The sequence below is a fragment of the Parasteatoda tepidariorum genome, chromosome 7 (genome assembly GCF_982258835.1).
Source record: "Parasteatoda tepidariorum strain Cologne lab strain chromosome 7, Ptep-v5.0, whole genome shotgun sequence".
Classification (NCBI taxonomy): Eukaryota; Metazoa; Arthropoda; class Arachnida; order Araneae; family Theridiidae; genus Parasteatoda; species Parasteatoda tepidariorum.
The window spans coordinates 30,072,995-30,099,054 of NC_141761.1; the positions used below are offsets into that span (position 1 = coordinate 30,072,995).

A 26,060-nucleotide genomic window follows, 5' to 3' on the forward strand; every position below is an offset into this window, starting at 1 on the left:
GATTTTTAGGTATCAAGACTCCATATTTGTGGTTCCAGGACCTAACCTTAAGTTTGGCAATAAGTGCGGAAGATATTTTAAGTTACGAAATCAGAGACACAAACTCTAAATAATGGTACTTGTTTGTCTAGTTTGTAATTGTGACCTTCTAACTATGGATGGAAGCCGCAACCTGGAAAAGATGGTCCCAATAGTCGATAGCGGTTGAAAGTTTCAACCTTTTTATGCTAATTTATTTATTTGTGAGTTTCGCCACATATCGAGAACGTCTTAAGCGAATCGAAAAAGTTTCGCACGCAATTATAAAATCTGATAATTCTAAATGAAATTTAAATTTTCATGATTAATTATAAGTTTAATTATTTTATTTAATAATAGGAGGACGCACAGTTTTGCATCATTTTAAACTATTTATTTTTAAATGATAAAATACAAAATTTTGATGAAGTCGGTCGAATATTTCGTATCGTATATTGAATATTTGATTTCTCGAATGTCGTTCAGCCGATTATTTTAATATTTTTTTTGTTATTTCAAATTATATAGTTTAAAATGACGTAAAAACTTGTGCTTCTTAAAAGTAATGAATTTGAATAAACTTGTTTCCTCAATGCATGTTATCTAATAAATGCTTTCCTTTCAAACCTCCTCCGGAAAGAACCTTTCTCAATGCTAATTCAGCTTTTCCAATATCCATAACATTGATAATAAAGATAAAATAAAAATGATAAAATATAGATGATACAAAATATAAGTAATACAAAATATAAATGAGGAAGTATGTATGGCCCTTAGGATTTCATTTTTAAAAAGAATTCTTTTAAAGATTAATGTGATCTATAGAAAATAATCTCATAATCAATTTAGTCGATTAATAAATATTAATTCATAAATCAACCAATTTTTATAAAAATTTGTACTAAAAAATATAAGAGGGCGATTTAAACTTTAAATAATATCCAAATTTAAATATTTTCATTTAGTTATTTTTTTTTAGGAAATGTAAATAATTTTCGAGGGATTACCAATGGATATAAATTGCATGGTAATAATCACACAATCAATCTAATCAACCAATAGATATTATTTAATTAAACATTTACTGATTTTTACTCAAATTTGTTTTTAAAAAAGTATATGTGCGCGATTTGTAATCTGAATAATCTCAGAAATAAATTACAGATCATGTTCTTGAGGTTTAGAATTTGTTTATCTTTTATGAGAGTGTTTACAATTTTTTCATTTATTTATTTTCAGGGAATTTAGAAAATTTTAGAGTGATTATCAGTGAATATAAATTACATGATCTGTAGATAATAATAACACAATCAATTAAGTCAATCAATGAATATTATTTATATAGACATTTAATAATTTTTACTCCAATTTTTTTGAGAAAAAATATATGTGTGCGATTTATACTGTGAATAAAATTCAAAATAAAATACAAGTAATCTTCCTGTGGAGTTTAACCATCTTTTATGAGGGTGTATACAATTATTTCTTTATTTATTTATTTACTTTTTAAGGAGTGTAGATAATTTTAGAGTGATTATCAGTGGATAAATTGCATGGTCTGTAGATAAAAACTAACACAATCAATATAGTCAATCAATACACATTATTTAATTAGACATTTATTACTTTTTAATCAAATTTGTTTTGCAAAAAAATACGTATATTAAATTTATACTTTGAAGAATCGTCGAAATAACTTTATTTATGGAAATATATAAATTAAATTTTAATATATAAATATATATTATGGTGATATAATTTTATTTAAACAGGTGATGTTCCCGTGATTTAGTGTTTTACCATCTTAATGAGAGTGTATGCAATATCTATTTATTTATTTTACTTGAGAAAATATATAATTTTAAATCATTTATGAATGATTACTAATTGCAGAATTTATAGATACAGTCATATAATCAATGTAGTTCATCCATCTATATTATTTAACTAGAGATTTGGCGAATTTTTATCACTACACGAATTTTTACAAAAATTATGAGAGCAACTTTATTTTCAGGAAAACCAAAAAAAAATATATAGATAAATAAATAAAAAATAGCCATAATTTTGACGATGATTTTTAAATTTGATGTCATTTGAAGGAAAACTAAATTTTCCAATTTAAATTATTAAACACCGAGACATCGAATTTTTGAATTACTTCCGAAAGATTGTTTTTCAATTCCTTTTTTTAACTTAACTTATATTAAAAACAAAATTTTTTTTTTATTAAAAGAAATATGTTTGAAATTTAACCCTATCTTAACTAAATCAAGGAATAAAATTTAATGGTTTTAGATAAATATAAGTTATTGGAAAATTCCATATTCGTGAAATGAAAAAATAAAAACGGAAAACTACGAGTGAAAAACATTGCTTGAAGTTATTTCCGGTTAAGAATCAATGTTTGACGCAACACAAGATGTTTACGAGACTAAGTGCATTTACTAAATCCAAACTTGGAGCAGAAAGGACATCACCTTAACTATTTCCCTTCCATAATAGTAAATTTAACAAGAATCTTAATGGTGAAATGTTGATTTTCGAATATTTGTCACCCAAAGAACTAATAACTCTTACCACGCACGAACAGTTAATGTTGACAGTGATGGATTTTGTTAGTCCACTAGTTTTGTTAGTTAGTTTTGTTAGTAACTTTATTTTCAGGAAAACCTAAAGCAAGTGTAAAAAAAATACATAGATAAATAAGTGAAAAATAGCCATATTTTTGACGACGATTTTTAAATTTGATGTCATTTGAAAGAAAACTAAATCTTCCAATTTAAATTATTAAACACCGAGACATCGAATTTTCAAATTACTTCCAAAAGATTGTTTTTCAATTGCTTTTTTAACCTAACTTATATTAAAAACAAACTTTTTTTTATTAAAAGAAATATGTTTGAAATTTAACCCCATCTTAGTTAAATCAAGGAATAAAATTCAATGGTTTTAAATAAATATAAGTTATTGAAAAATTCCATATTCGGGAAATGAAAAAATAAAAACGGAAAACTACGAGTGAAAAACATTGCTTGAAGTTATTTCCGGTTAAGAATCAATGTTTGACGCAACACAAGTTGTTTACGAGACTCCTCTAAGTGCATTTACTAAATCCAAATGTGGAGCAGAAAGGACATCTCCTTAACTAATTCCTTTCTATAATAGTAAATTTAACAGGATGGTGAAATGTTGATTTTCGAATATTTGTCACCCAAAGAACTAATAACTCTTACGACGCACGAGCAGTTAATGTTGACAGTGATGGATTTTGTTAGTCCACGGGACATTCGACGATATCCGACAATTTGATGCACAGGAGCTGAGGTTAAACTAAAGAAGATGAAAGCTCTGTAGCAGCAGTATCCCCTTTTGGCAAAGTGCCTTGTGACGATGGCTCGAAACTCCGGTTCAATCCTCCAGGTGCAGAGACGAAGTCTCTCCCCTCTTCTCGCTCTTAGGAACCCCAAAAATAGAACGAAAAAGAAGGTGGAAAAAGTGTGTATACCTCGGTTTCATCGTTAAGCATATCGTCGCACTTTTCAAAAACATTGACTTTTAGAGAGTAGCTTTTCCCCCTACACACACTATATCCATGTTTCTTGTGACCCTAGAGGTCGTTTATCCCTTTAATATTGATATTTTCATGATGAGTTAATGTTCGATTATGTGGTGATGAGTCTGAGAAGCATTTAGAACAACATTAGAATGTTTGAAGGGTGTTGTTGATATGGATGGCAAAAAAATTGGATAATTATGCCACGCACTGGTAAGGAAATGATTTTTACCGCTCTTAGAATACTGAAAATAATAGAAAAGTAGTATCGCTATGATTAATTTGGCGTTAATTTTTACTTTAAGAAAATCTAATGTGAAAATAAGTATTCAGTAGAAAATGCATTTCATTAATCTTATATCTAAACAAACTGTGCTTAATACATCGACTCTAATAATCAATTTATTGCTTTAATTTCAGGAAAATTCATTTCAAAATGAAATATTTATTTTCGATTACTATTTTCTTTTAAATTTCAAACTCAACTAACTATAATAAACTTACTATAATAAACTTCCTCTGTAAATCTAAGCTTCCATTTTAATTTAATTACGTGCTTCAAACAATTAAATTTATTTAAGGAAAAAAAAATGTTCTCACTGATTAAATATGTATTAAATGAAACTACACTTTCATATGCTGATGTATTTCATAATTAAATTTATATATTTTAAGTTTTGACATTTTAGCTAAAGCTCAAGTTTTTAAATTTAAGAAAAATAAAAAAAAGTATATAGAAGAAAATAATTTCATCAGCAAAAAAAATATATTAATTGGATATGCATAAAAAATTACATTAAAATTTATTAAATTGCAGGTAAAATAAAAGTTTGATGAACTAACTAAAGCAAATTATTTTATTGAAGTCATGTTAATTTAGATCATAGAAACCGGTATTAGATAAAATTCCTCGTATCAGGTAATAGAACTATTTTATTTGAATTTGTAATTAATAATGAAGATAACAAAAAGATAAACATTGATAAAACATTCTTGCGTTATAATAGAAGCATAAAAATCCAAATGCTTGGATATTTTTGAAATTTTCTATTCACTTTTCATCAGGTTTTTACAAATTGTTTATAAAAGTCAACTAAATAACTATAATGCGAGTTTTTTACATGGTAATGAATTAGGTAACACAAGTAAATATTATTACAAACCCTTCAATCAATGCAAGAGTCAAAATTTATAATTAGTATATGATAATAAGCACTTTTTTAAAAATCATTCATTATATTTCTGCTTTAATTTTAATTCCAAATAAATATAAAACATAATCCAATTTTATATTCCAAATTAATATAAAATTTTATCAGATTTTTAATGTAAGGCCGAAAGAAATTGAAAAATTGGGGGAAAAAAATAAAAGGCGTGAAATAAAAAATCAAGATTTAAAGCAAAAGTTTAGTTATAATTTTGATCATGATGGAATCTGAAAATTACATAACGAGCGATAATCACAAAGAGTTAACTTTCACACCAGAATTAAAGAGAATAACAAAACTAAATGATTTTAAGGAAATTAAAATTGTTAAATCACCATCATGGCCATCTTCACCAGCTGTTTCAAGAAGTGATGTTAGGCAGGATATAACTTCTCAGTTTTGGACACTCGGCAAGAAAGCTTTTGCTACCAAAACTGCTGGTGATGAAAATAGCGAATATTCCTTCCAGCAAGAAATATCACGTCAGCAAGCAATTAAAGAGATACATTCTATTCTGGCTGGTATGGATTTAGGAAAATATTATGTGAGGAAGCCAAGAAACACTAGGAACCATTCTTTAGATAGCATCCATCAACAACCCCTCCGACGCTGCCAATCTGTTCAGCCTCAAATGACATCAAGCTATAGTTCATTTGATGTATCTTTTCTTAGCAATATACCTTCCCCACCAAAAACTCAAACTATAATAGAGTTGTTAAATGAGACTTCGTTAGGTGAAAACGTAGTTTCACCTCAGGAGAAACAATACTCATTAGAGTTAACGCCAATTAAAAATTCGCGTAAATCAGTGAACCCCAAACTTAAGGAACTCACCGAAAAATTGAGATCTTCATCTGCACCGCCATCGCCACATAGAAAGCCGAAATACACTGTCCCTCAGTCAGCTCCTCCAACTAGTAACTTTTCATTTTGGACTGATTCTCTGTCCAATACGGAGAATACGTGGGACATTATGAGTGATAAAGAAACGAAAAACAATTATTCTGAGGATGATTTTGAGAAAGGCACTGAGACATGCACTAAATTGAAAAGTGTCCCGAAGTCATTGAAGAAAAAGGCATCTTCTCTTAGTGGATGCGCCACTTTGCCTCGAACAAAGGGAATTGCTAACAAAGAAAACCATAATGAACCCAGAACTCTCGCAAGCCTTGATTTAAATATAAATTTTGATGTATTTAGAAACAATAGATCAAGTCTCGATGAAGATACCGGGCCATCAAAAGAATGTAAAGATAATTTCAAAGATTCTGATAAAAAAGAGCGACGAAAGGAGGAATGCAATCGAATTTCAAACGAAAACTTTCGCAAGTCATCTTACGAGGATAATTCAACAGGTCGTCGATCTCACTCCAGCAGTAGACGTAACAGCTTAAAAAATAACGTGGTTCATCATAGAGCTGATTTTGATCTTAATTTTGTTAAATACGGCTCATTAAATTCTCAAGACAAACGGGTCGAACGTAGAAAAAGTATAGGGAAGATTGATATACAGACAGACGACGAAGCAAAGCGGCGAACGATCTCTACTCAGGAATATACCAACGCAGAAGCTTCGGATAAATTACGATTAGAAATGTCTTCTGAAGTCAATACAAATAACAGTTCTGAAGAAAACAAAAATTTTACCACTCAGTCTTACATTGTAGATGAAACAAAAAGTGTTCCTGTGTTACCAGCCACATCTTCGAACCCATTAGAAGAAGAAATCAGAACGATAGCGAAGTTGCTGAACGGGAAGGAAAGTCTTTTTCTTAAGTTGATTCAATCTTCAAGTTTGAAAGACGAAACTCAAACCGATGAAGTTACTACTGATAGGCCTTTCTCACCACCACTTTCGAATGAAAGGTACTGTTCAAGAGATATGACACCTCTTTTGAACAGGAAATCGGCAACACTTCCAAACACTGGAAGAAGTAGTCCGAACAGGTCTCGTTCCATGACTGTTTCGGGTACTGAATCAAGTAAAACCGAGATAGCAAGTCCACCCATGCAGCAAAAACGGTTTTACAAGAGGAGGCTTCGAGGACCGTACGGGGAAATGCTTGAACAAGAAATGAGCAAATCCGTGAACAAGCCTAGACCATCTTACGCCAAAGATTTAGATTTTCTGAAAGAACTTGCTAGTCAGGACTCGAGTTCCGAACCGCCGATTTCGAAATCTGAACCAACGAGATCGAGACCATTATTAAGATCTTCTAGTCATTCTTTGGATGAGACCCATACTGTTACTGTGGATGGCGTGCCAAAAAGGAAAACTAGCGCTAATTTACCTGTTATGAGTGATAGTGAAGGTGATAAAAATTTGTGTGTTCCTGCAATACCTTTTACTGGTACTGTGTCAGAGCCTACATTGCACATACGGAGTCATAGTGATTCTGTTAAGACTTCTAAATCATGGAATACGGATTTAATTCTGAACAAAGTTTTGAAGCAAAGCTCTCAACAGGTAAGTTTCTTTTCTTAACATTTTGTACTGTACACGTTACACGTATATATTAATCTGCTTGCATGCATTTGTTGCAAGTGTTTGTGTTTATGAAACATTTGAAAGTTTTTGCCGATAATATAACAATTCAAAGGTATGGCACATTTACTTTTAAAAAAAAGAGAAAAAAGCAGAAATAAGCATTTTCAAAATTATTGCTGATTTGGTTATGTTATAACTAATTTCTTTACTGTTCCATTAGTAAATATCACTCAAAAAAATTCCATGTAGTATTAGATACAAAAACGACTACATCCAATCCTGTATATCTCTGAAATATTATATATTTTTAGCAAGAAGAATACATATTTTTATTTCTTAACTAATACAGAATTTTTAGTAATGTTTGTGGGTCAAGGAAAATTATTATTTATTTTCTTAATCATGCTGTATTATGATCATTTTACGTTATTGGTTCAGATTTTTCTCTATGAAGTGGAATACTACTGATTTGAGCACTCAGATATTTACGAAAATATTCTTTTCTTCATTTAGTGAATTATAGCCTTTTTCAGCCTGACAAAGAATTTTCTTAGATCATAAATTTAATGTTGCTTTCGGTAACTTTGCCAAAATTCGTGAAATCGCCATTGCACAAATTATATTGCATTTTGGAAATTTGCATCAGCATGCATTTTTCCAAATTTACACTATATGGTTGTCAGATTGTTTTCAATTTATATCAATATGTATGTTTGCGAACTAACGCTTATGATAAAAATAATAATGAAATTATGATAAAAATAATATTAACTGATATGCACATAAAACACTTAATTTTATTAAAAACTTCAAGAACTTATCTTAATATACATGAGTTAGTAAAAATATCCAAAGCTACGTTAAATTATTAATTACTAATCTTTAAATTAATACTTGGATTTAACTTAATTGGATTTAACTGTGCGAAGTTATTCATTTTTATTTCATACGTAACTAAACTGACTGTACTTTTAAAAATGTACATTTGACTTACGTGAGGAAAGATTAAACTTACATTCTCAGACATGCATGAAATATATGCTATTTAAGTGAAAATTCCTTAAACAGTCTATGAATGATAATGTTTCAACTTTTCAAGATTTTATGTTGATAAAATTAGTTGCGGTGCGCATAATTGTTTACTCTATCTTAAATTTTTAGTTAATTTTTCAATTTGTGATTTTTTTACTTATTTATTACTATAACTTTTTTCTGTACTTAGGAAGCCTTTGACGATACAATGTATGCTGCCTTTCAGAAAAAAAATTCAAAACAAAAAATTTGTCTATTTTCATATTTTTAAATTTTATTTAATTACAGTTTAAAATTAATGAAAAACGAATGTTTTGAAATGAATGTTTTGATGATGCTAAAAAATATTTTTGTAACGTAAATTATACATAAACAAAAATATTTTTTCAAAATCTAAAAGCAGGAAAATTTATTATACAAAATTACCTTTCAGAGGCTCTCATTGTAAAATTGTGTCAACATAATTTAATCAAAAAAATTTATAAATTATAATAAAAAAAGTATAACAAAAATTCGTAATTAAAAAAAAAATCTGAAAATTCGCACACCATATACTTTATAAGGTAATGGATCATGGCTTTGTATTTCGCATAATTCGAAAAATAGCGCAGAATTGAAAAATACTTACCATCATTTTATTTATGAAGATTTAATAAAAAGGAATTTCAAACATATTTAGAATTTTCCCTCACTGTCTCCACCCCTTCCGAGTTCAGTTGGGAGGAGAAGGGCCTCTTAACCTAAAGGTTTGTCTCATCCCTCCTCAAGATAAATATTAATTATTTATTCTGGCGCAGGATAGCATGTTTGACTCGTATTTCCATTACACTCTTACATCACAACTGCAATTATAACCTACATAGTTTGCTCTTCACTTAAAGCAATCGTCAAATGATGCAAACCCAGAAGGCATTGTTTGATTTCATAGTAACAACCACTGCATTTCCCATTACCTAGTAAGAGATGCCAGTTGATTCCACGTAATGTTCGGTGATTCGTAGAGCACAGGCTTATTGATCAGATAACTCACATATTTATTATTACACATGAAAGAGGAAAAGCTTCAATTTTTTTACTCATTAGTGCTTTTTGGAAATAAGTGAAAACATCAAAGTACTAGCAGTTGTTTGATGTCAAATCAAGCGTAATATTTCTTTTTTCTTGCAAAGCATCAAACTTTTTTTATTGTTCTTAGATGCAAAGAAATTCATGCTTATCCTATAACTAATTTCGTAAATTAACTTTTTTTAATTTGGTTGTTATTTTAAACCCTTTTTTATTATTTTTTATGTTCTTGTTAAGCCACAATTTTTATGTTATTAAGAAAGTTTAAAAGAAACTTGCTCTTCAAATTGATAAATGCCAATGCTGACTGTTTAAACTTGTGGTCGAACTTTATTTCCTCCAAATTAGTATGACATCGCTCAAAGATGACCTAAACTTATTTTTAATGTTTTATCCTTTTTCAACAGCCATGGAAGGTATGTGATGTAATTTCGAACCTTGTCAAATGACGTGGTTAGCGTACTAATCTCCGCAAACTTCTACTACCCATCAATGGAGAAAACATTTTGCCACAAAAAATTTAACGTGCATTTTCCTGCTCACACCCCCTGGTTATTTACTCCATAGCCAGGATCGAAATCAATAACCAATAGCGAAGCTGATCATGCTTTTAGTGACTGTGGCACAGGAACTAAAATAAAAAAAGACATTAGGAGCCGGGAAGACATTAATATTTAAATTTGAAGAAAGCAAGAAAAAAATTAAATTGATCAATTATCAATATTGGTCATGACAATAGATAAAATCATTTATTTATATATATATATATATATATATATATATATATATATATATATATATATATATATATATATATATATATATATATATATATATATATATATATATATATATATATATATATATATATATATATATATATATATATATATATATATATATATATATATATATATATATATATATATATATATATATATATATATATATATATATATGAAGCGGGAAAAATTGAAGATTATTTTTTCTTAATTTTGCATAGAAATGTATTTGGCAACTAATAAAAAAAAGGTCCGACCTGAAGAGCTTAAAAATTTGGAAAGTTTCAAGCAATTTTCTAAGTAGTTTTCGTACTTTTTAAAAGATAGCTCAAAATAAGGGGAATTTCCACATATTTTAATTCTTACTAATAAACAAGATTTATTAGAAAAGATAACGGTATTGTTGATGATCATCCGCCATAGAAGTATATTTTTTTTCGCCTGTTCTCATTCCTCATAAAATCACATTTTAGTCTATGAACGTTTATTATAAGATATTATCATTTGTTATTAAATTTTGTCTTGTGATACAAAATAATATTTGTAAAACTCCCCTTATACTTTTCAGCTTTTTTGAACTGGTATAAAAATAACTTAGAAAATTCCCTGAAACTTTTTAAATTTTTAAGACATTCAACTTGGACTTTTTTCATTAGTTACCAAATACAATTCACTACTAAATCATGAAAATAATATATTAAATTTTTTCGTGCATGTGCGGTATATGAGAGCTACTTTGAATACTCATATCTTGCGGTATTTCAAACGAATTTTCCTCAAATGTTAAAACAATTATTTTGCAATTAATTTGAAATTGCTCCGAAAATTATAATAGTTTTACAGTTATAGCAAAAAAAAAGAAAGAAAAAAAAAACGTGGGACAAAAAATAATTAGTTTTTTTTTATAAAAATGTTTATACCTTCATAAATATTTAAGTTAGGATTACGAAATTTTGTGAATTTATTGCATAGAACAACCAAAATAACTGTCGCAAGTTACAAATCAATTACTACATTTTTTGACAGAGGGTGTTCAAAAACATTATTTTCCGTTATTAATTTTGTGTCGGTCCCTCAAACTTCTAAAAACTTTAAACTTCATTGATCTGTGTGCGAAATCGAGTGATCTAAACATGACTGAAGTTATAAGATAATTCTAAGAGTGTTTCCTAAGAAAGAGGAAATATGTATTAGTATAGAATAGTTTCCATTATTTAGTCCACTCCCTGTAAATATTAATTTTAATTTACAATTGCCGCAGAAGATAGTTCTAGGCTCAAGCAAACAACAACAAAAAAATAAATTAAATAAATATCTGAGATTAAATATTTTATATAACCGATTTTGGCTTTTGAATTACACTAGGAAACAATTTTTTTTCTGTAGCATGAGATTTTTTAACAGATCTTAAAAACTTTCGTATCATTGATATCAAATATGCAATGTTTTCTCACTCTAAGCTACAGTTTTTTCAAATGACATTTTTGTTCTATTTTTTGTCAGAATATATAAGTTTAAAAACATTATATGTAGCAGATGGTGGCATCAATGTTGAGACAAACTTTTAGAAGAGTTAGGGCGCATCATCAGGATTAAAATTTCACAAAATGAACTGCTTCTTGGTTTGCTTCTGAACAGGCCATACTTGGGAATGCCCTTAGCCGATGGGTTCATTTGAAATCTTAAACTTGATGATGTGCCCTAACTTTTGTAGGAGTTTAATGCAACATTTAAATGATCTCCTGTTATGTAAAACGTTCTTAAATTCGTAATTTTTATTTAAAAAAAACTAAAAGGGTAATTTGAAAAATTTTAGCTTTTGGACCAAAACTAATATCAGATTTGAAATCTCCACTTTCGAATTAAGCAAGATCAAGCATTTGTATAATAACAACAAGCATTTTTTTTCGGAGATATTTATTTTTAGTAGTATTTCCTACTGCACAGGACCTAAATAAATGTTAAAAACACCGATAAGTTAAAAGTTTTTAATTCTTGTTGTTGTTCCTTATCCTCCAATTGTCTGACGGGGTCAGACAAGATCCAATAGGTTGTTGACCATCAAAAAGTCGATGACAAGAAGTGGAGTAGCGTATAAATCCTCCTTGGAAAGGCCCAAGCAGTCAAGGATATATATTTTTTTTAATTCTGATTCTACTAATTTAAGAAATAGTGAAAAAGTCGGTTTGAAAGTAATTAAAATAATTACATAAGAACGAAAATCTTTATGATTGTTGTCTGAAATAAGTCTAGGAAATCGTTTACTTATCTTATTAAAGTACTATACTAGCAATACAAGAGTTTTCGTATTTAATGATCTTTAAAAGTATTATATAAGTTTTGTTAGGAATTTTTTGTCGAAAGGAATTTTCAAAAAAACTCACGTTGAGTGGAACTAACTTTTAAAAATATGAATAAAACATAACTTTCTCCTCCCCGAAATTAGGTATTTATTTACTTTTATTTAAAATTAAACAATATGTAACTGTCTTCTGCTTTCTCTAACAATAAAAATTTTAACTCATTGATCTTATACGAATGGTCAATATTGAATAAATAAAATAATTCCGAGAAGCTTATCATGTTGTTTTCAGCAAGCATCATTATAGTGTGTGCTACGTTTATGTATAAAGCTTTGTATCAATTTTTTTTAATTATAAGACACATTTTAAAACTAATTTTAATTCAGCAAAGAACGACTCCATGTACTTTAAGTCGCCATTTTCTTACATTCCTTATTGAATAGTATACTGATAAAATACGTAAAATTTACCTGGTTTCTGACTTTATGGGAACAAAGCAAGCGATAATTTTCACCGAAGCACTTTCGTAATGTTTTTTAATAGTAAAATTAATAATAAAACATGGTTTTCATTATTATGTGGTTTGATAGAAATGTGGTAAAATTTAATAATTTTAACAGTACTAGTTTAGTTTGAGGTGACGTAACAATGTTCTCTGATAACCTCTATTATATACTAGAGCCCCTGAATTAGACAGGCCGACTTATCATCTATTTTTGGAGCAAAAAGCTAACATTAGCACAATACTAACATAACGTTAACTTGCGAACTTGTTTGCTCCAATATTGCTTGATAGGTCAGCTCTAGTAAACTTTGATTTTTGTCAATTAATTGTTTTTTACTTACGCAAGCTATATGTTAACATCTTTTAAACTTTAAAACTACAAAAAATATGCATTTGTCAATGTAAAAATGAATGCGCAAGTCTTAGTAAATCAGTAACTTAACTGTTACGCATAAGGGATCCCCTGATTCTCAACCCTAGACGCATTTATTTATTTATATTTATATCTATTTATTTATTGCTACGCTCACATACGCAAGCTTGGTTGCTCATTACGAAGCATGGCTTACATGCCCTCCTTGTTAAGTCGAAATACAGATAGCGCAAGATAGAAAAAGACATTACAAACATATAACCTTGGACAATGGAATTCCTTACCTCCACGCTACAATTGATGCATCTTTGTAATGTCTTTTAAACAGTCTGTTCTTCAACTTGACTAGTGATTCTAAACGTTGTTTTGCAATGAGCACGCAAAACCTGTATAAGTGTGTGTAACAATAAATAAGTAAACAAATAATTGAAATAGTAATACTTTCTTTCGAATTATTTTTAATATCAGTCTCGTCTTTCCACCGAACCACTTTCAGCTGTTTAAAATGGTGGTATCGGGTTCGAATCAAAGCTTATAAATGGAGGCTTAACATTAAATGAATGAGTTACAGATACAGGCCTTATGCAAAGAATGATTAGTCTCTTGTCAAATTGCAGAACAGATTGCGCAAAACTGAGAAAAATATCACAAAGATATATAACCCGGCACCTCAACGTTTCAGAGAGTCTGCCATAGGGACAACAACCAGTGACAATTTGGACTGCCATCATACAGGGTTGTTTTACTTTTACCTCACTGTGTACTATTGCTATTCTGGTAACCGCTCTAAAGTGTAGATGTAGTGGGTTCGAATCAAGCTATAACACTGGATGTATATTCTTGCTGTATATATGTATATTCTTGCTCTTTTTCTTACATCCTTTTCCTCGCAAAATCGTGATATCTGTTTTTCATACTGAAAAGAGTTTTGTATTTACGCTATTTTGTATTTATCATACTGAAAAGAGTTTTGTATTAAGGGCTCTTTGTATTTACGAAGAAACACACAACACACATATTTATTTAACTAAATAAACATTTCCCACAGCCATGAAAGGGGAGAAAATACAGTTCTATAAGAAATGGATAAAACAGCTACCATAGTTTGATATATATGAGTTTAGTATCTTAAAAACACATTAATTAAACATTTGAAGTCACCTTTCATATCACTTCACCCCTTATTATAATTGAAAGATTATATTAGAATAAGAAATAATTTACAGCCATCTAACTTCTATCAACCATTTAAATAAACCGCCCTTTTAAATAAACCATCGAAGTGTAAGCAGGGAATTAACATTTTATTTAGCAAGAGGCATTAACATCAAAAGGTTGAAATTACCAAACAAACAGTAAAATGAGTCACAGGTCGTAGGAACATTTAAGTAATTTTATCGAAATACTTTAGATAATGGCATAAAAACGATTTATTTTGTAAAATTTACTTTTCAGTTTTGTATTTATTTCTAAATGCATGGCAATAGAAAATATAATTGTGAATACAATAATTTCCGTTAAACCGTTACTAGAGCTAACTGAAAAATTACTAAATGAATGGTCAAAATGCTGTATACTTTGTTTAACTTCCAGAATTATGGTTTCTCTTGCCAGATACATCTTAACCATACAAGTATGATAAATTTACCTGAATGTTTTTCTCCGTATATGAACAATATAATTTAATTTCTTTTACAATAACAAGTAAAGCTTATTTCTAAGTCTTGTTCATCTGGAGCATACGTAATACCATAAATCTTTTAAATTTGTTAGCTTTCTTCAACTCACATCATTATTATGAGTTCTACGTTTATGTGCATAGCTTTCCCCAGAAGTTTTTATAATACGAAGAGGCTTAGATCCATACTCGATCTACTTCCCAACCCCTATGATTTTTTTTCAGTCATCATTGTTTTTTTCTTCTTAAAAGTCATTTCCTTAAAAAACAAAGATCAATTTGTTCATAAAGAAAATAATTATTATATAATTTTACGAATCCAGTCTATATGTTAATCGTAACGAAACAAAAAATTACCTGGATCTGAAGAATAATCAGTTCAATTTGAAAAAAAAAAAATTGTATACAGAGAATGACATGTAATGAAAGGAAATGAAGTAATTTTACTCTTTAACCTCTTCCTTCTCGCTCCCGTGAAAATGACAGGGTGAGGTTTCGCCCTCTATTTCTCGTTCCCGTGATATTGACGGGCTGGAGTGTTCAGTAGTAACGCGCCAATAAGAATAAAACTAATTCATTTCTTTTGCCCTGCAAAAATTTATTTTTCATTTTACACACCAGATGGCAGTACCAGGATATTTTTTAAGGTATTTGTAGATATTTAGTTTATTTTAAACTATATTTCAGCACTAATCAAATACATAATGCAAATATAAAAGACAAAAAAAAATAGGAGCTTGTATGACCATTTTCTTGAAAATTAACCGATCGTTAAAGGGTTAACAGTAAGTAACTGTAACCTTTAATCCTTTATATAATTTTACATTGATCCCTCTTGCATTTCGCTTGTATGTTTTGTTAAAATTTCAGAAAAATAAAATTAATATTTTGAAACGTTTAATATCGCTCTATCATTATTACTCTTGACATCAATTCAAGCATTTAGCTTATAAAATGAAATAATAATTGAGAGAGATGAGGAAACTTAGCAACAATCGATAAGTAAATAGCAATCGATAAGAAAATCGATCTGTTTGCTTATCTCATCAAACTCCATAATTGCTTCTCTTTTATCATTGTTTTTTTTAAGTTGATAAAATATATTTTTGTTTATAAAATATATAAGTATTTTAATTGCATGTATAAGCGTTTTGTCAAGATATGCAATCATAATTAAATGAACAATTTAATATGTGGATCTGAAAAATAATCAACTGTACTTGAAGACAATTATTTGAATGTTTATTTTAATGACAATTGCGTGAATGCGTGACGCAATAGGAATAAATAATGTGAAGAAATATTTTTCTTGTTAAAATTACGTAAGAATAACTTTATATCATATTGTAGATACTGTCGTGTGCTTTGAATAAGGAAGCGCAAGACACAAAAATATGAAAATTAATCGAAGCAGTTTTCACTGAACAATAAATAAATTGTGAACAGCTCATTTTACATTCTATAAAAAAATCAAGAAAATTTATTCTTTTTTCCCGGCATTATACTCGAAAAAATATTTTGAAACTTATACCGAGGAAATATGCCAGGAAGCATTACATGTTGTTTTGTGTTCTTAGTTTTTTGTGCATATAGAAATAAAGTATGTTCCAGCGTGTTTTCAAAAATGCCTGAGTCAGTGAATTTTATTCGTATAAAAATAATAAAGCAAATAACTAAAATTGTTAAACGCTATATTTTCGAATATTTCTTACAAATGTATTTAAACTACCTTGGGAAATTATTTCGAAATGATTCTTTTAAAACTTCCCTTCTACTTATTACTTCTTAAAAATTCAAACTTCTGAAAAGCATTTTAATAGTCATTTTAAACACAAACTTTTAAAAATTACAAAAAAAAAAGAATTAAAAAATATTGATAATTTAGAAACAATTTAGAATGCTGTCAGTGGGATGCAATCATCTTTTTATAAAAATGTTACACAAGAAATAGCATTTAAATAATTTAAGAGATATTGGGAAAGTTTTCCTAACATTAGTTTCTGAAAAATATTTTTAAGAATATGAAGAAAAAAAATTTTTGTTTAAGGGCGAATGGAACGAACATCTTATTGAACATCTTTTACTGTATTTATTGCTATTTTCATATTGCCTTTTATTTAACACTCTTTCCTATAGTAATTTTTATCTCCATATCACCTACTGTTGAACAAACCTTTCTGAAGCAATCTTTATTTTCACATGTTTGATATTAAACACCATTTAGATAGTTAGATTTTATTGTCCTATCACATTCAATTAAACATCCTTTACTGAAGTAGTCTTTATTTTTTTTTATCACAGACCTATTGAGCATCTTTTAATGAAGTATTTTTATTTCCATGTCACCTTGCATTGAACGCCCTTTACTGCAGTGATTTTTATTTTCCTCTATAACTATAAAATGTAGTCAAGCTAAAATTCCACGAGACTTATGGTTGACTTTTAGGATACTTTCCTAGATTAGAAATTGATATAAATCTTGCTGATAACCAAAATGACTACTTTCCCAAAATATTTCCAGTTTTGAGTAGATAAGTCCATTTCATAATTTTGAATGCCAAGTAATTTAGTTGCCGCCAAATAATCAACAAGATAACTCATTAGGTGCATATATTATTTAATAGGGATGTTTCATTTCAACCATTTACCATTCTCATCTTAATTGTATTTGGGCACCTTGCCACTTTTTTTTCAACAACCCACACTTTTGTTTGAAATGAGTGGGCAGTTCTTAGAAAATCTTGCGAACGAAATGGGAAAAATAATCTTTTGCACAAATAGGAGAATGTCATATGACATAAGCACAATATTCTGTTTTATTCCTCACTATAATAGTGCTGCTTCTTACCGATTTTTCTCATATTGTCCCATAGTCACTTCAGACAGACTCTTAAATTTTTATAGTCGAAAATTATAAATTCGTTAAAAGATTAATTTTTCTTCCTAAACTCTTCCCCTAAAAAAAACACATTTGACTTATAATCAATAATTTGACTAGTTTTATTTTTTATAAGCTATTTGATATTAATGTCACATATGTTCTGAAGAGAATTCGCTTATCAGATTAAGCAGTGATAAGAGCACAGTTAAACGTGGAATATTTTCAAGATACATATTCATAAAATAATAGCTTCGAATTGTCTGTTTAATAAATAATGCTCGTTATCACGCAAAAAATATTTTATACTTATAAGTTCTTGTTTACAAATAAATAACAGTATAATGAGTGGTTTGAAAAGAGTTTAGTGTTTTTTCTTGCTAAAAACTGGCATCATTTTTCTGCATCACATGCAAAAAAGTAATGAAATATTGTTTTTCAAGATTAAGTGTTCTTTTTAAAGATGGCAAATGTATTGTAATTATAAAACAAGTTTGGATTGTTGGATATAATACAAATTTAATTTCTATTAATAAATTCTATCAAATAAAATTAATTTCTTGCAACTTTAGTTGGAATTGTCTCTACCGGCTTGTCCAAGAGACACGCATACTATCGGGCACAAGCCTCGTGCGGGATTTCGGGTCTTGTACTGCTGATTCCTCTTATCCAATATATATATATATATATATATATATATATATATATATATATATAATAGCCCTGTTTGCGTATCAATTGATTGATATTTGGGTTTTCAATTTCAGTATTTAGTCGTAACTAACATAAACTAACCCTAAACATAAAGTAACATTATACAGAATATGTGTTTAGATCTAAAATATTCTGGGTTTATCGTTTTAATAATAGATTGTAAGATATGAAAAAGAAAAATTTGTTAGTTTTAAACTTAATTTGATAAAAGCTTTTCATCCATCACCCTCTTTATCGTTTTAAAATGCTCGCATTGCTATTTTAGTGATTTATATTATTAATGAAAATGCACCCTTGTGCAAATTAATTGAAACAAACTTTTTTTTCGTGTTTTTTAAAGAAGATGTTTTGGGGTTGTTTCGGTTACAATGGGGTTGGAGCTTTGCAGCTTATTGACGGTATGATGCGTTCTGAGCGGTACATTACTATTCTGGGTAAAAAAGTTGTTCCAGAGTTGAAGAAACGATACCCTGATGGAACAGGGATTTTTTAACAGGATTTAGCTCCTTGCCATACGTCCAAAATTGTCAAGAAATTCAAGTCTGAGAATCAAATTGAGACATTGGAATGGCCAGGGAACTCTCCGGATATCAACCCAATTGAGAATCTCTGGGCCATATGCAAGAATCGCCTATTAAATACGGACTGTACAACTATGAAGAAGCTAATCACGGCGTTAATTCATGTGTGGTACAAGGACACAAATACTATAAATGACTGTAAAAAATTAGTGGAATCCATGCCGAATCGTGTCCAAATGTTAATAAAGTGTCGTGGAGATCATATTATGTACTAAAAATTTTTGAATTTAAATAAATTTAAATAAAATAGCATTTTCTCTTACTTTTCTTAATTTATTGAGTTTGTTTCAATTAATTTGCACAAGGGTGTAAGTAACTTCACTATTACGCCAGTGACAAGTAAAGGGTTCAAATCGCGTAACCCAATCAGAACTATTATTGTCGAAAAGCAAAAGTTACTAACCAAACCAAAAGGACCTAAGTGGTTAATATTCTTTTCAAATTATCATGAATGGCTACCAAAAATAGGATTGTTACAATTTTTTAACATGTTGTCTGGGTGCGCACAGCGAAGAAAAACCTAAGTTTTAGAATTTTCGCGAACTTCTTGTGCACTGCAATCTTGAAAAATCCTTTAAATATTATGTTTTTTTTTTGTTTTTGTTTTATTCAATTCCTACTATTAGATCACACTCTCCCTATGTATATATATATATATATATATATATATATATATATATATATATATATATATATATATATATATATATATATATATATATATATATATATATATATATATATATATATATATATATATATATATATATATATATATATATATATATATATATATATATATAAGTTCATAACGAAGAATAAAACAAAGAAAAATAATAGACATATGAAAAAGGGGGGGGGAAATAATAAGTAAAAAATAACAAACAACAGTTTATTAAAAATAATAATAAATAAAAAAAAAAAATCATGAAATGTTAATTAAAAAACCGAAGGAAAAAAAAAAGGATATAATCTTTTCTTCAGCCCACACGATTATATCCGCAAAACAGAGTGCTTTCTGATATTGTATCAATAAAGCCAAAGCTAAATAAATTAATACAATAGTGTGAGGAGCACTCAAAAAATTTTTTAAAAAAAATAACACCAAATGAAATAGATCACAAATATATATATATATATATATATATATATATATATATATATATATATATATATATATATATATATATATATATATATATATATATATATATATATATATATATATATATATCTTGTTCAAATTTTCAATCGTTAAAATTATACTTTTTATTCATCCACTCAAGTTCAAATAATTTTTTTTAAACTTGTAGTGGATGACACTTGAAGTTAATACAATTTTTTCAAATGTTATTTCATTAATTAAATTTAATTAATAAATTTCAGTTTTATGTGGTAGAAAAAAATTCTTATTTAATATTTAAATATTTTTTTTATACTATTTGTTTTTCAAATACCTTTCAAAGTGTTACAAAAATATGTAAATTTCCCCTTTTTACTAACATTAATTATCGACAATGTGATGGTTATTGCTGTAATCCTTCTTGAGATAAAACTCTTTAAATTTTAAGACTTTTCCAAAAAATAATTAGATTCTAAATTTTATTAAGTTGTTTTCATTTGATATTCACTGAAAATTAAACTTCTTAAAGTTTATCACAATAATAATTTTTGAAGCATTAAATAGTTAGGTATTAATTCTGAATGGTTTGAAGAATTTTTAAATTGCTTTCTATTTCTTAAAAAAAAATTTGAACTTTTTTTTTGCAAATTCATAAAGTCAAGGTAGAAGAGATATTGCTGATGAATCACTATCGGTTTTTCCAAAAAACCGATAGTGGAAGAGGCCTGAAGAAATCACCAGCGTCGATGAATCTCTTTTCTTGTTACTATTTTTATTTGCAAGAAAAATTTTGAGTTTAGCTTATAACACCATTTCTACTTCAAACAAAATTTAAGCCGAAAAGGAGAAGCTTGATTGATTTCTTTATAATTTTTGATGTTATGTAACAGCTACGACTCTATCCCAGTTTGAGAATAGAACCCCGAACCTGTGGTAAAAGAGGGCAAAGCGCTACCATTCAGCAACCGGGGGTCTTTACAACAGAAAAAAATTGTGTTGTTAAAAAAAAATTATGGGGTCCAGCAAACAAAGTAGAAAAAGCAAAGTTAAAAAAAACAAAGAAAAAAAAATATGGGGTCCAAAGTAAACAAAGTTAAAAAAAAATTATGTAGCAAAGTGAAAACAAATTATGGAACAAAATAAAAAAAGAAAAATATGGGGTCCAAATTGCGCACAAGCATAATTTGCTGTTTTTACTTATATAATTAACATTTTTGCTTGAAATATTTTATGAACTAGATATTTTGTTCTCAAAACAATGTTTTACAACATTTGTAATCATTAATGTTTGACATCGATGATTAAAAAAATCTCTCTGAAATCTTCCTAAAATTTTAGATTCTTGCTCTTAGTCGCAAACGAAATAAATTATTAAAATTAATTTTTTCTCTGTTTTGTTTCAACATTTAAAGAATTTCTGAAACACTTTCTAAAAAATTACTATTTATTTATTTTTCCAAATTTTTCTTCCGAAACTTTTTCTAATCAGATTTACTAGACTCTTTACAAAGTTAAATAAATATTTAGAAATCAGTCAGAAATAAGCAAAATATTGAAATAGCTTGAGAAAAAACTATACAGTCATTATTAATTTATGTTTAGTTCCTATTGGAAAGTAAATTAGATTTATAAGCAAATTACAAACCTTTTACAAGATAACCAATGATTTTTTTTTATTCTGGTTGCTTTTATTTCTTTTGCTTGTTTGTTATATTCTTTATGTTCAAAAGATAAAATAAGATTATGTTACTAAAAAAAAATCCGCCTACTAATAAACTAAATTACAAAATATATAGTTTTTTAAAGTAATGTAATGATTTCGTAATTAGATAAAGTGGGTTGAGACGTTGGTTTTGAAGTGAAAAAGAATAAAATAAATACTTAGAAAAACACTATCATAAAATCAATAGCTTGCATATGAATAAAAATGATTAATTTTGGTTTGATATCTAAAAAATTATCTCGTGTTTCCAGTTTGTTTATCAAAAAAGAAAATTTAAAGTTACTTTTTAGTCATATTTCAGGGTGGCTCTAACTAGGAAAAATTCTAAACATTTTTAACAAGGGAATAAATAAACAAATTGAAATATATTTGAGCACTGTTGATAATATATTTGACCTGCAAATGATGAGAATGGTAAAGGGACTCACTTGGCTAAGAGAACGGTAAAATTTACTATGCTTTTGCAGACAACAGTGATGCTCAATTAATTTAGGTAATAGTTACTAATTGAAGAAAAAAAATAACTTATCAACTAAAAAGCAAAATTGTCAGAGAAAAGGTACTTATTGGTTCAAAAAAACCTCGTACTTTTACTGACACCAATAATGATTAATTAGTTTTTATAATTGGTACTGACTGAAACACAAAAAAGGTTTTGTAGTTAAACAAAATCAACGGAGAAATTGTCCTAATTTGCTTAGGTGAAACTATACAAATCTCTATACTATTATAGGTACCAATGTTGGTAACAGGTACTTTTGTTATTATGATAATTGGTGTAATTCTCATACATATACAGTGGAAAGAGTTTTTATACTGGACCTCGAATGGTGGATAGGATATATACAGGAGAAAATTGCTTGATAGTGATAAATTTTGAATAGCGCGAGTTGATCTCGAGCAAAAGCATCATGTCAAAAGATACTGAATACATTGTGATGAAATGATTATGAATTTATTATGATGGGAGAGAGAACTAAAAACGTGATTTTTAACTTAATCATGTAAAATCATCAGCAAGGGGAAAAAATAACAAAGGAGAAGAACATTGGAATTATTTTAGCTTTATTAACTGCTGTAATAATGTTAAAAGTTGACAAGTGGGAGTTTTATTTCTGAGAGTGTACTGCTAAAACGTTGAAATCAGTTATTCTATAGATTATTTAACTAATGTGCAGATCATCAGTCTTTGAGCTTTAGCGGTAATGTATTGCTAATTTGACTTATAGTGAGAGGAACCTCTGAACAGATCTCTGTTCTGGGGAATTTCAAAATATTAAATCAATAGACAAAGTAACAAATAATAATTAAAAAAAATGGAAATAATAAACTTAATGCCAATTTATTGAATAATTTGTAGCTTGGCTAAAGAAGGAGATGGGTAGATATTGCGAAGGTTTAATACCCAACACAATGATTATAAAATATTAGTGAGATTAATTGTCTTCAACAATTAAAACCGTGGATCCGCGATGGCTCAGTCCATAGTGTTCACCTTCCAATGAGGTGAACCGGGTCCGATCCCGGCGATGGCTGCTCGATACGAATTCCGCATCCGGCTTGCACCGACCACAGTGCTGATTTGAAATATAATCAGTGGTAGACGGATCATGGGTTAGAGTCCTCTTGCCGTCAGGCTAACCATGGGAGGTTCTCGTGGTCTTCCTCTACAAATGCGGGTTGGTTCTATCAAAAAGTCCTTCACTAAGGCAATTTTCTCCCAATACTTAATCCAGGAGTTCCTTTGTCTTCTGGATTGGGTTCAAAATTACAAGGCAACGGAGTTGAACATTAGTAGTCGTAAACCCCAAAATTGGGTCGGCTGTTCAACGATGGTTATAAAGTAAAAAAATTAAAATCTTGGTTGCGACAAAGATTGACTGATTCAAATTAGTATTGTGAAAACTATGCAATGCAAAGGCAGCGAGAAACAGCAAGATTGAAGTTATTTAATAAGTTCCACAAATCAGGGAAAAAAGTTTAGGATAGGATAAATAAATGAAAAAGTGCGGGTAATACGATTTCGACTTAATTCACCAAAAAGGAACATAAAATAATAACACAAGAAGCACTTAGTTCTGAAAATTATATACTATTTATTCAAATCAAAAATATTTTTTTTAAAAATTTGTTATAATTTGTGGGGGGTGGAGTTACAGACCATGTCAACCGTCATCTTTGAAAAGGTACCCCACATAGAGTCGAGTTAACATGTCTTATATACTAGTGAATTGTAGTTGTAATTTTGTAGTGGTAGATACGCTACAGTACTCCCCCACCAGAATTATATCTGTGATAGAATTCGATGAATGAATACCACTAGTTGATTCATTGCTGTTTTGTGTGAAGCCGGGTGAGCTGTATTAAGATCACCGTATTTCTTGAGTGTTGAATGTGAGAGGTTTATTAACTTCACGATCGTAGTCGCTCCTCTGTTGCCGTTAGCAGTCGAGTAATCACAAGTATGCAAGCCGACGTTGTGCGTGATCGAGACGAGACTGAGTAGCAACAGTGCGAGGAGGTGGATAATGTCGCAGTCACAAGTAGCAAGTCAACTATTTTAATGTGGATCATCCATCGAAGTAGGCGTTACTTTCTAAGTAGGCGTGTTCATATCGAAGTGGGCGTTACTGCCAAGGTAGGCGTGGTCACATCACGTCCGAAGGTCACCAATGTGGGGGGTGGAGTTACAGACCATGTCAACCGTCATCTATGAAAAGGTACCCCGACATAGAGTCGAGTTAACATGAGAGTCGAGTCGAGTTAACTCTTATATACTAGTGAATTGTAGTTGTACTTTTGTAGTGGTAGATACGCTACATAATTATTTTTTCTTAGAAACACTAGTTCCAACACCCACTTATTTATTTAAAATATTAATTTCAAATAATTCTATACTTTCTATTTCATTCAACGTAAGTGTATGTATATATTTGATCTCTTTTCTTTAGATTTAAAAATCATGACAAGCAAATTTTTGTATAGCATTCGATGCATAAAATGTCTTTGGATTAAAAACATTTATTTAAATCAATGAATCTCGAAGCCCTTTAGGATACATTTTTAAGCTTAAGAAAGGACTCTGTTAAAAATCAAGTTTTCAGAATATAAAAGACAGAAGAAAAGAATACAGTGTTGCAGAGATATTCTCAATTCAAAGAATTTCACACCCACGTCTACAAAAGCCTTTGATAGAATATCATAAGATATTTTAAGCCGATTTCGTTAAAATTTCGAATTATATTCCGCAGATGTTTTATACTCGAATAATTATTTTCAAATAAAAATTTGTATTTCCTTATTTTCCAATGCAAATAAATCCTTAGATCGAAAGATTCTTTAAAATTCTTTCAGTGTACTTTTCGAAGCTTTTTTTAAGGAAACAAACACAATTTAAATATCTTCTAGCGAAGCTTTAATCGTAAACTTCATGTTAGGAAAAAATTGTCTAACCCATTAAAATTAACAAACTCACAACTTTAGTACTTGAATATTATAATTTTAAAAAAAAATCAAAGATGAGGCAATAAATTACGACTTATTTAAGAAAAACCTTACAACTAAGGAGTAATTTTCTTCTTTTGGTCACTCTCTTTACCAACCACTGTTACTGTTTCACATTCGGCTTTGTTTTTTCCTATTAAAATGTTTTCCCAAAAAACAACCAGTATTTTTTAATGAAATGTCATTTTAAAAATTACTTTAATTTTACGACGAACATTTTGTCAATCAATTAGTCAATACATTCTTTATTTTTCTGGAAGAGATCGACTTTAAGGAAAAATTAGCGACTGCGAAGCAATCATCGGGATTGGTAAGCAGAGCGAGCATATGGAGGCCCCTCCTAGCTATGTAAAAAAGAAATAATGATCAGAAAAAGTTATAACATTTCATATTTTACCAAAAATTCTATAAATTCGCCTTCAAGATGCCAAGATAGTTTATTAAATAAAGGTTTTCGCACTTGCAAAAAAATGTTATTATGCGATTACGAGGGTTGCTATTTATATTTCTGGCCTAATAATGAAAAAAC

The 26,060-nt window shown here is 28.8% G+C and overlaps 1 protein-coding gene across 4 annotated transcripts in view; it reads left to right on the plus strand.

The window, feature by feature from the left end:
• Positions 1 to 3,503: 3,503 nt before the first annotated feature.
• Positions 3,504 to 26,060, plus strand: part of LOC107455669 (rho guanine nucleotide exchange factor 17-like) — a 259,700-nt gene continuing 237,143 nt past the window's right edge. For all 4 annotated transcript variants that reach the window (XM_087167607.1, XM_087167608.1, XM_043057607.3 and 1 more), the window contains exon 1: positions 3,504 to 7,249. In XM_087167607.1, the coding sequence (XP_087023733.1) occupies positions 5,000 to 7,249 (2,250 nt within the window). In that variant the 5' untranslated portion in view covers positions 3,504 to 4,999. The remainder of the gene's footprint in view (positions 7,250 to 26,060) is intronic.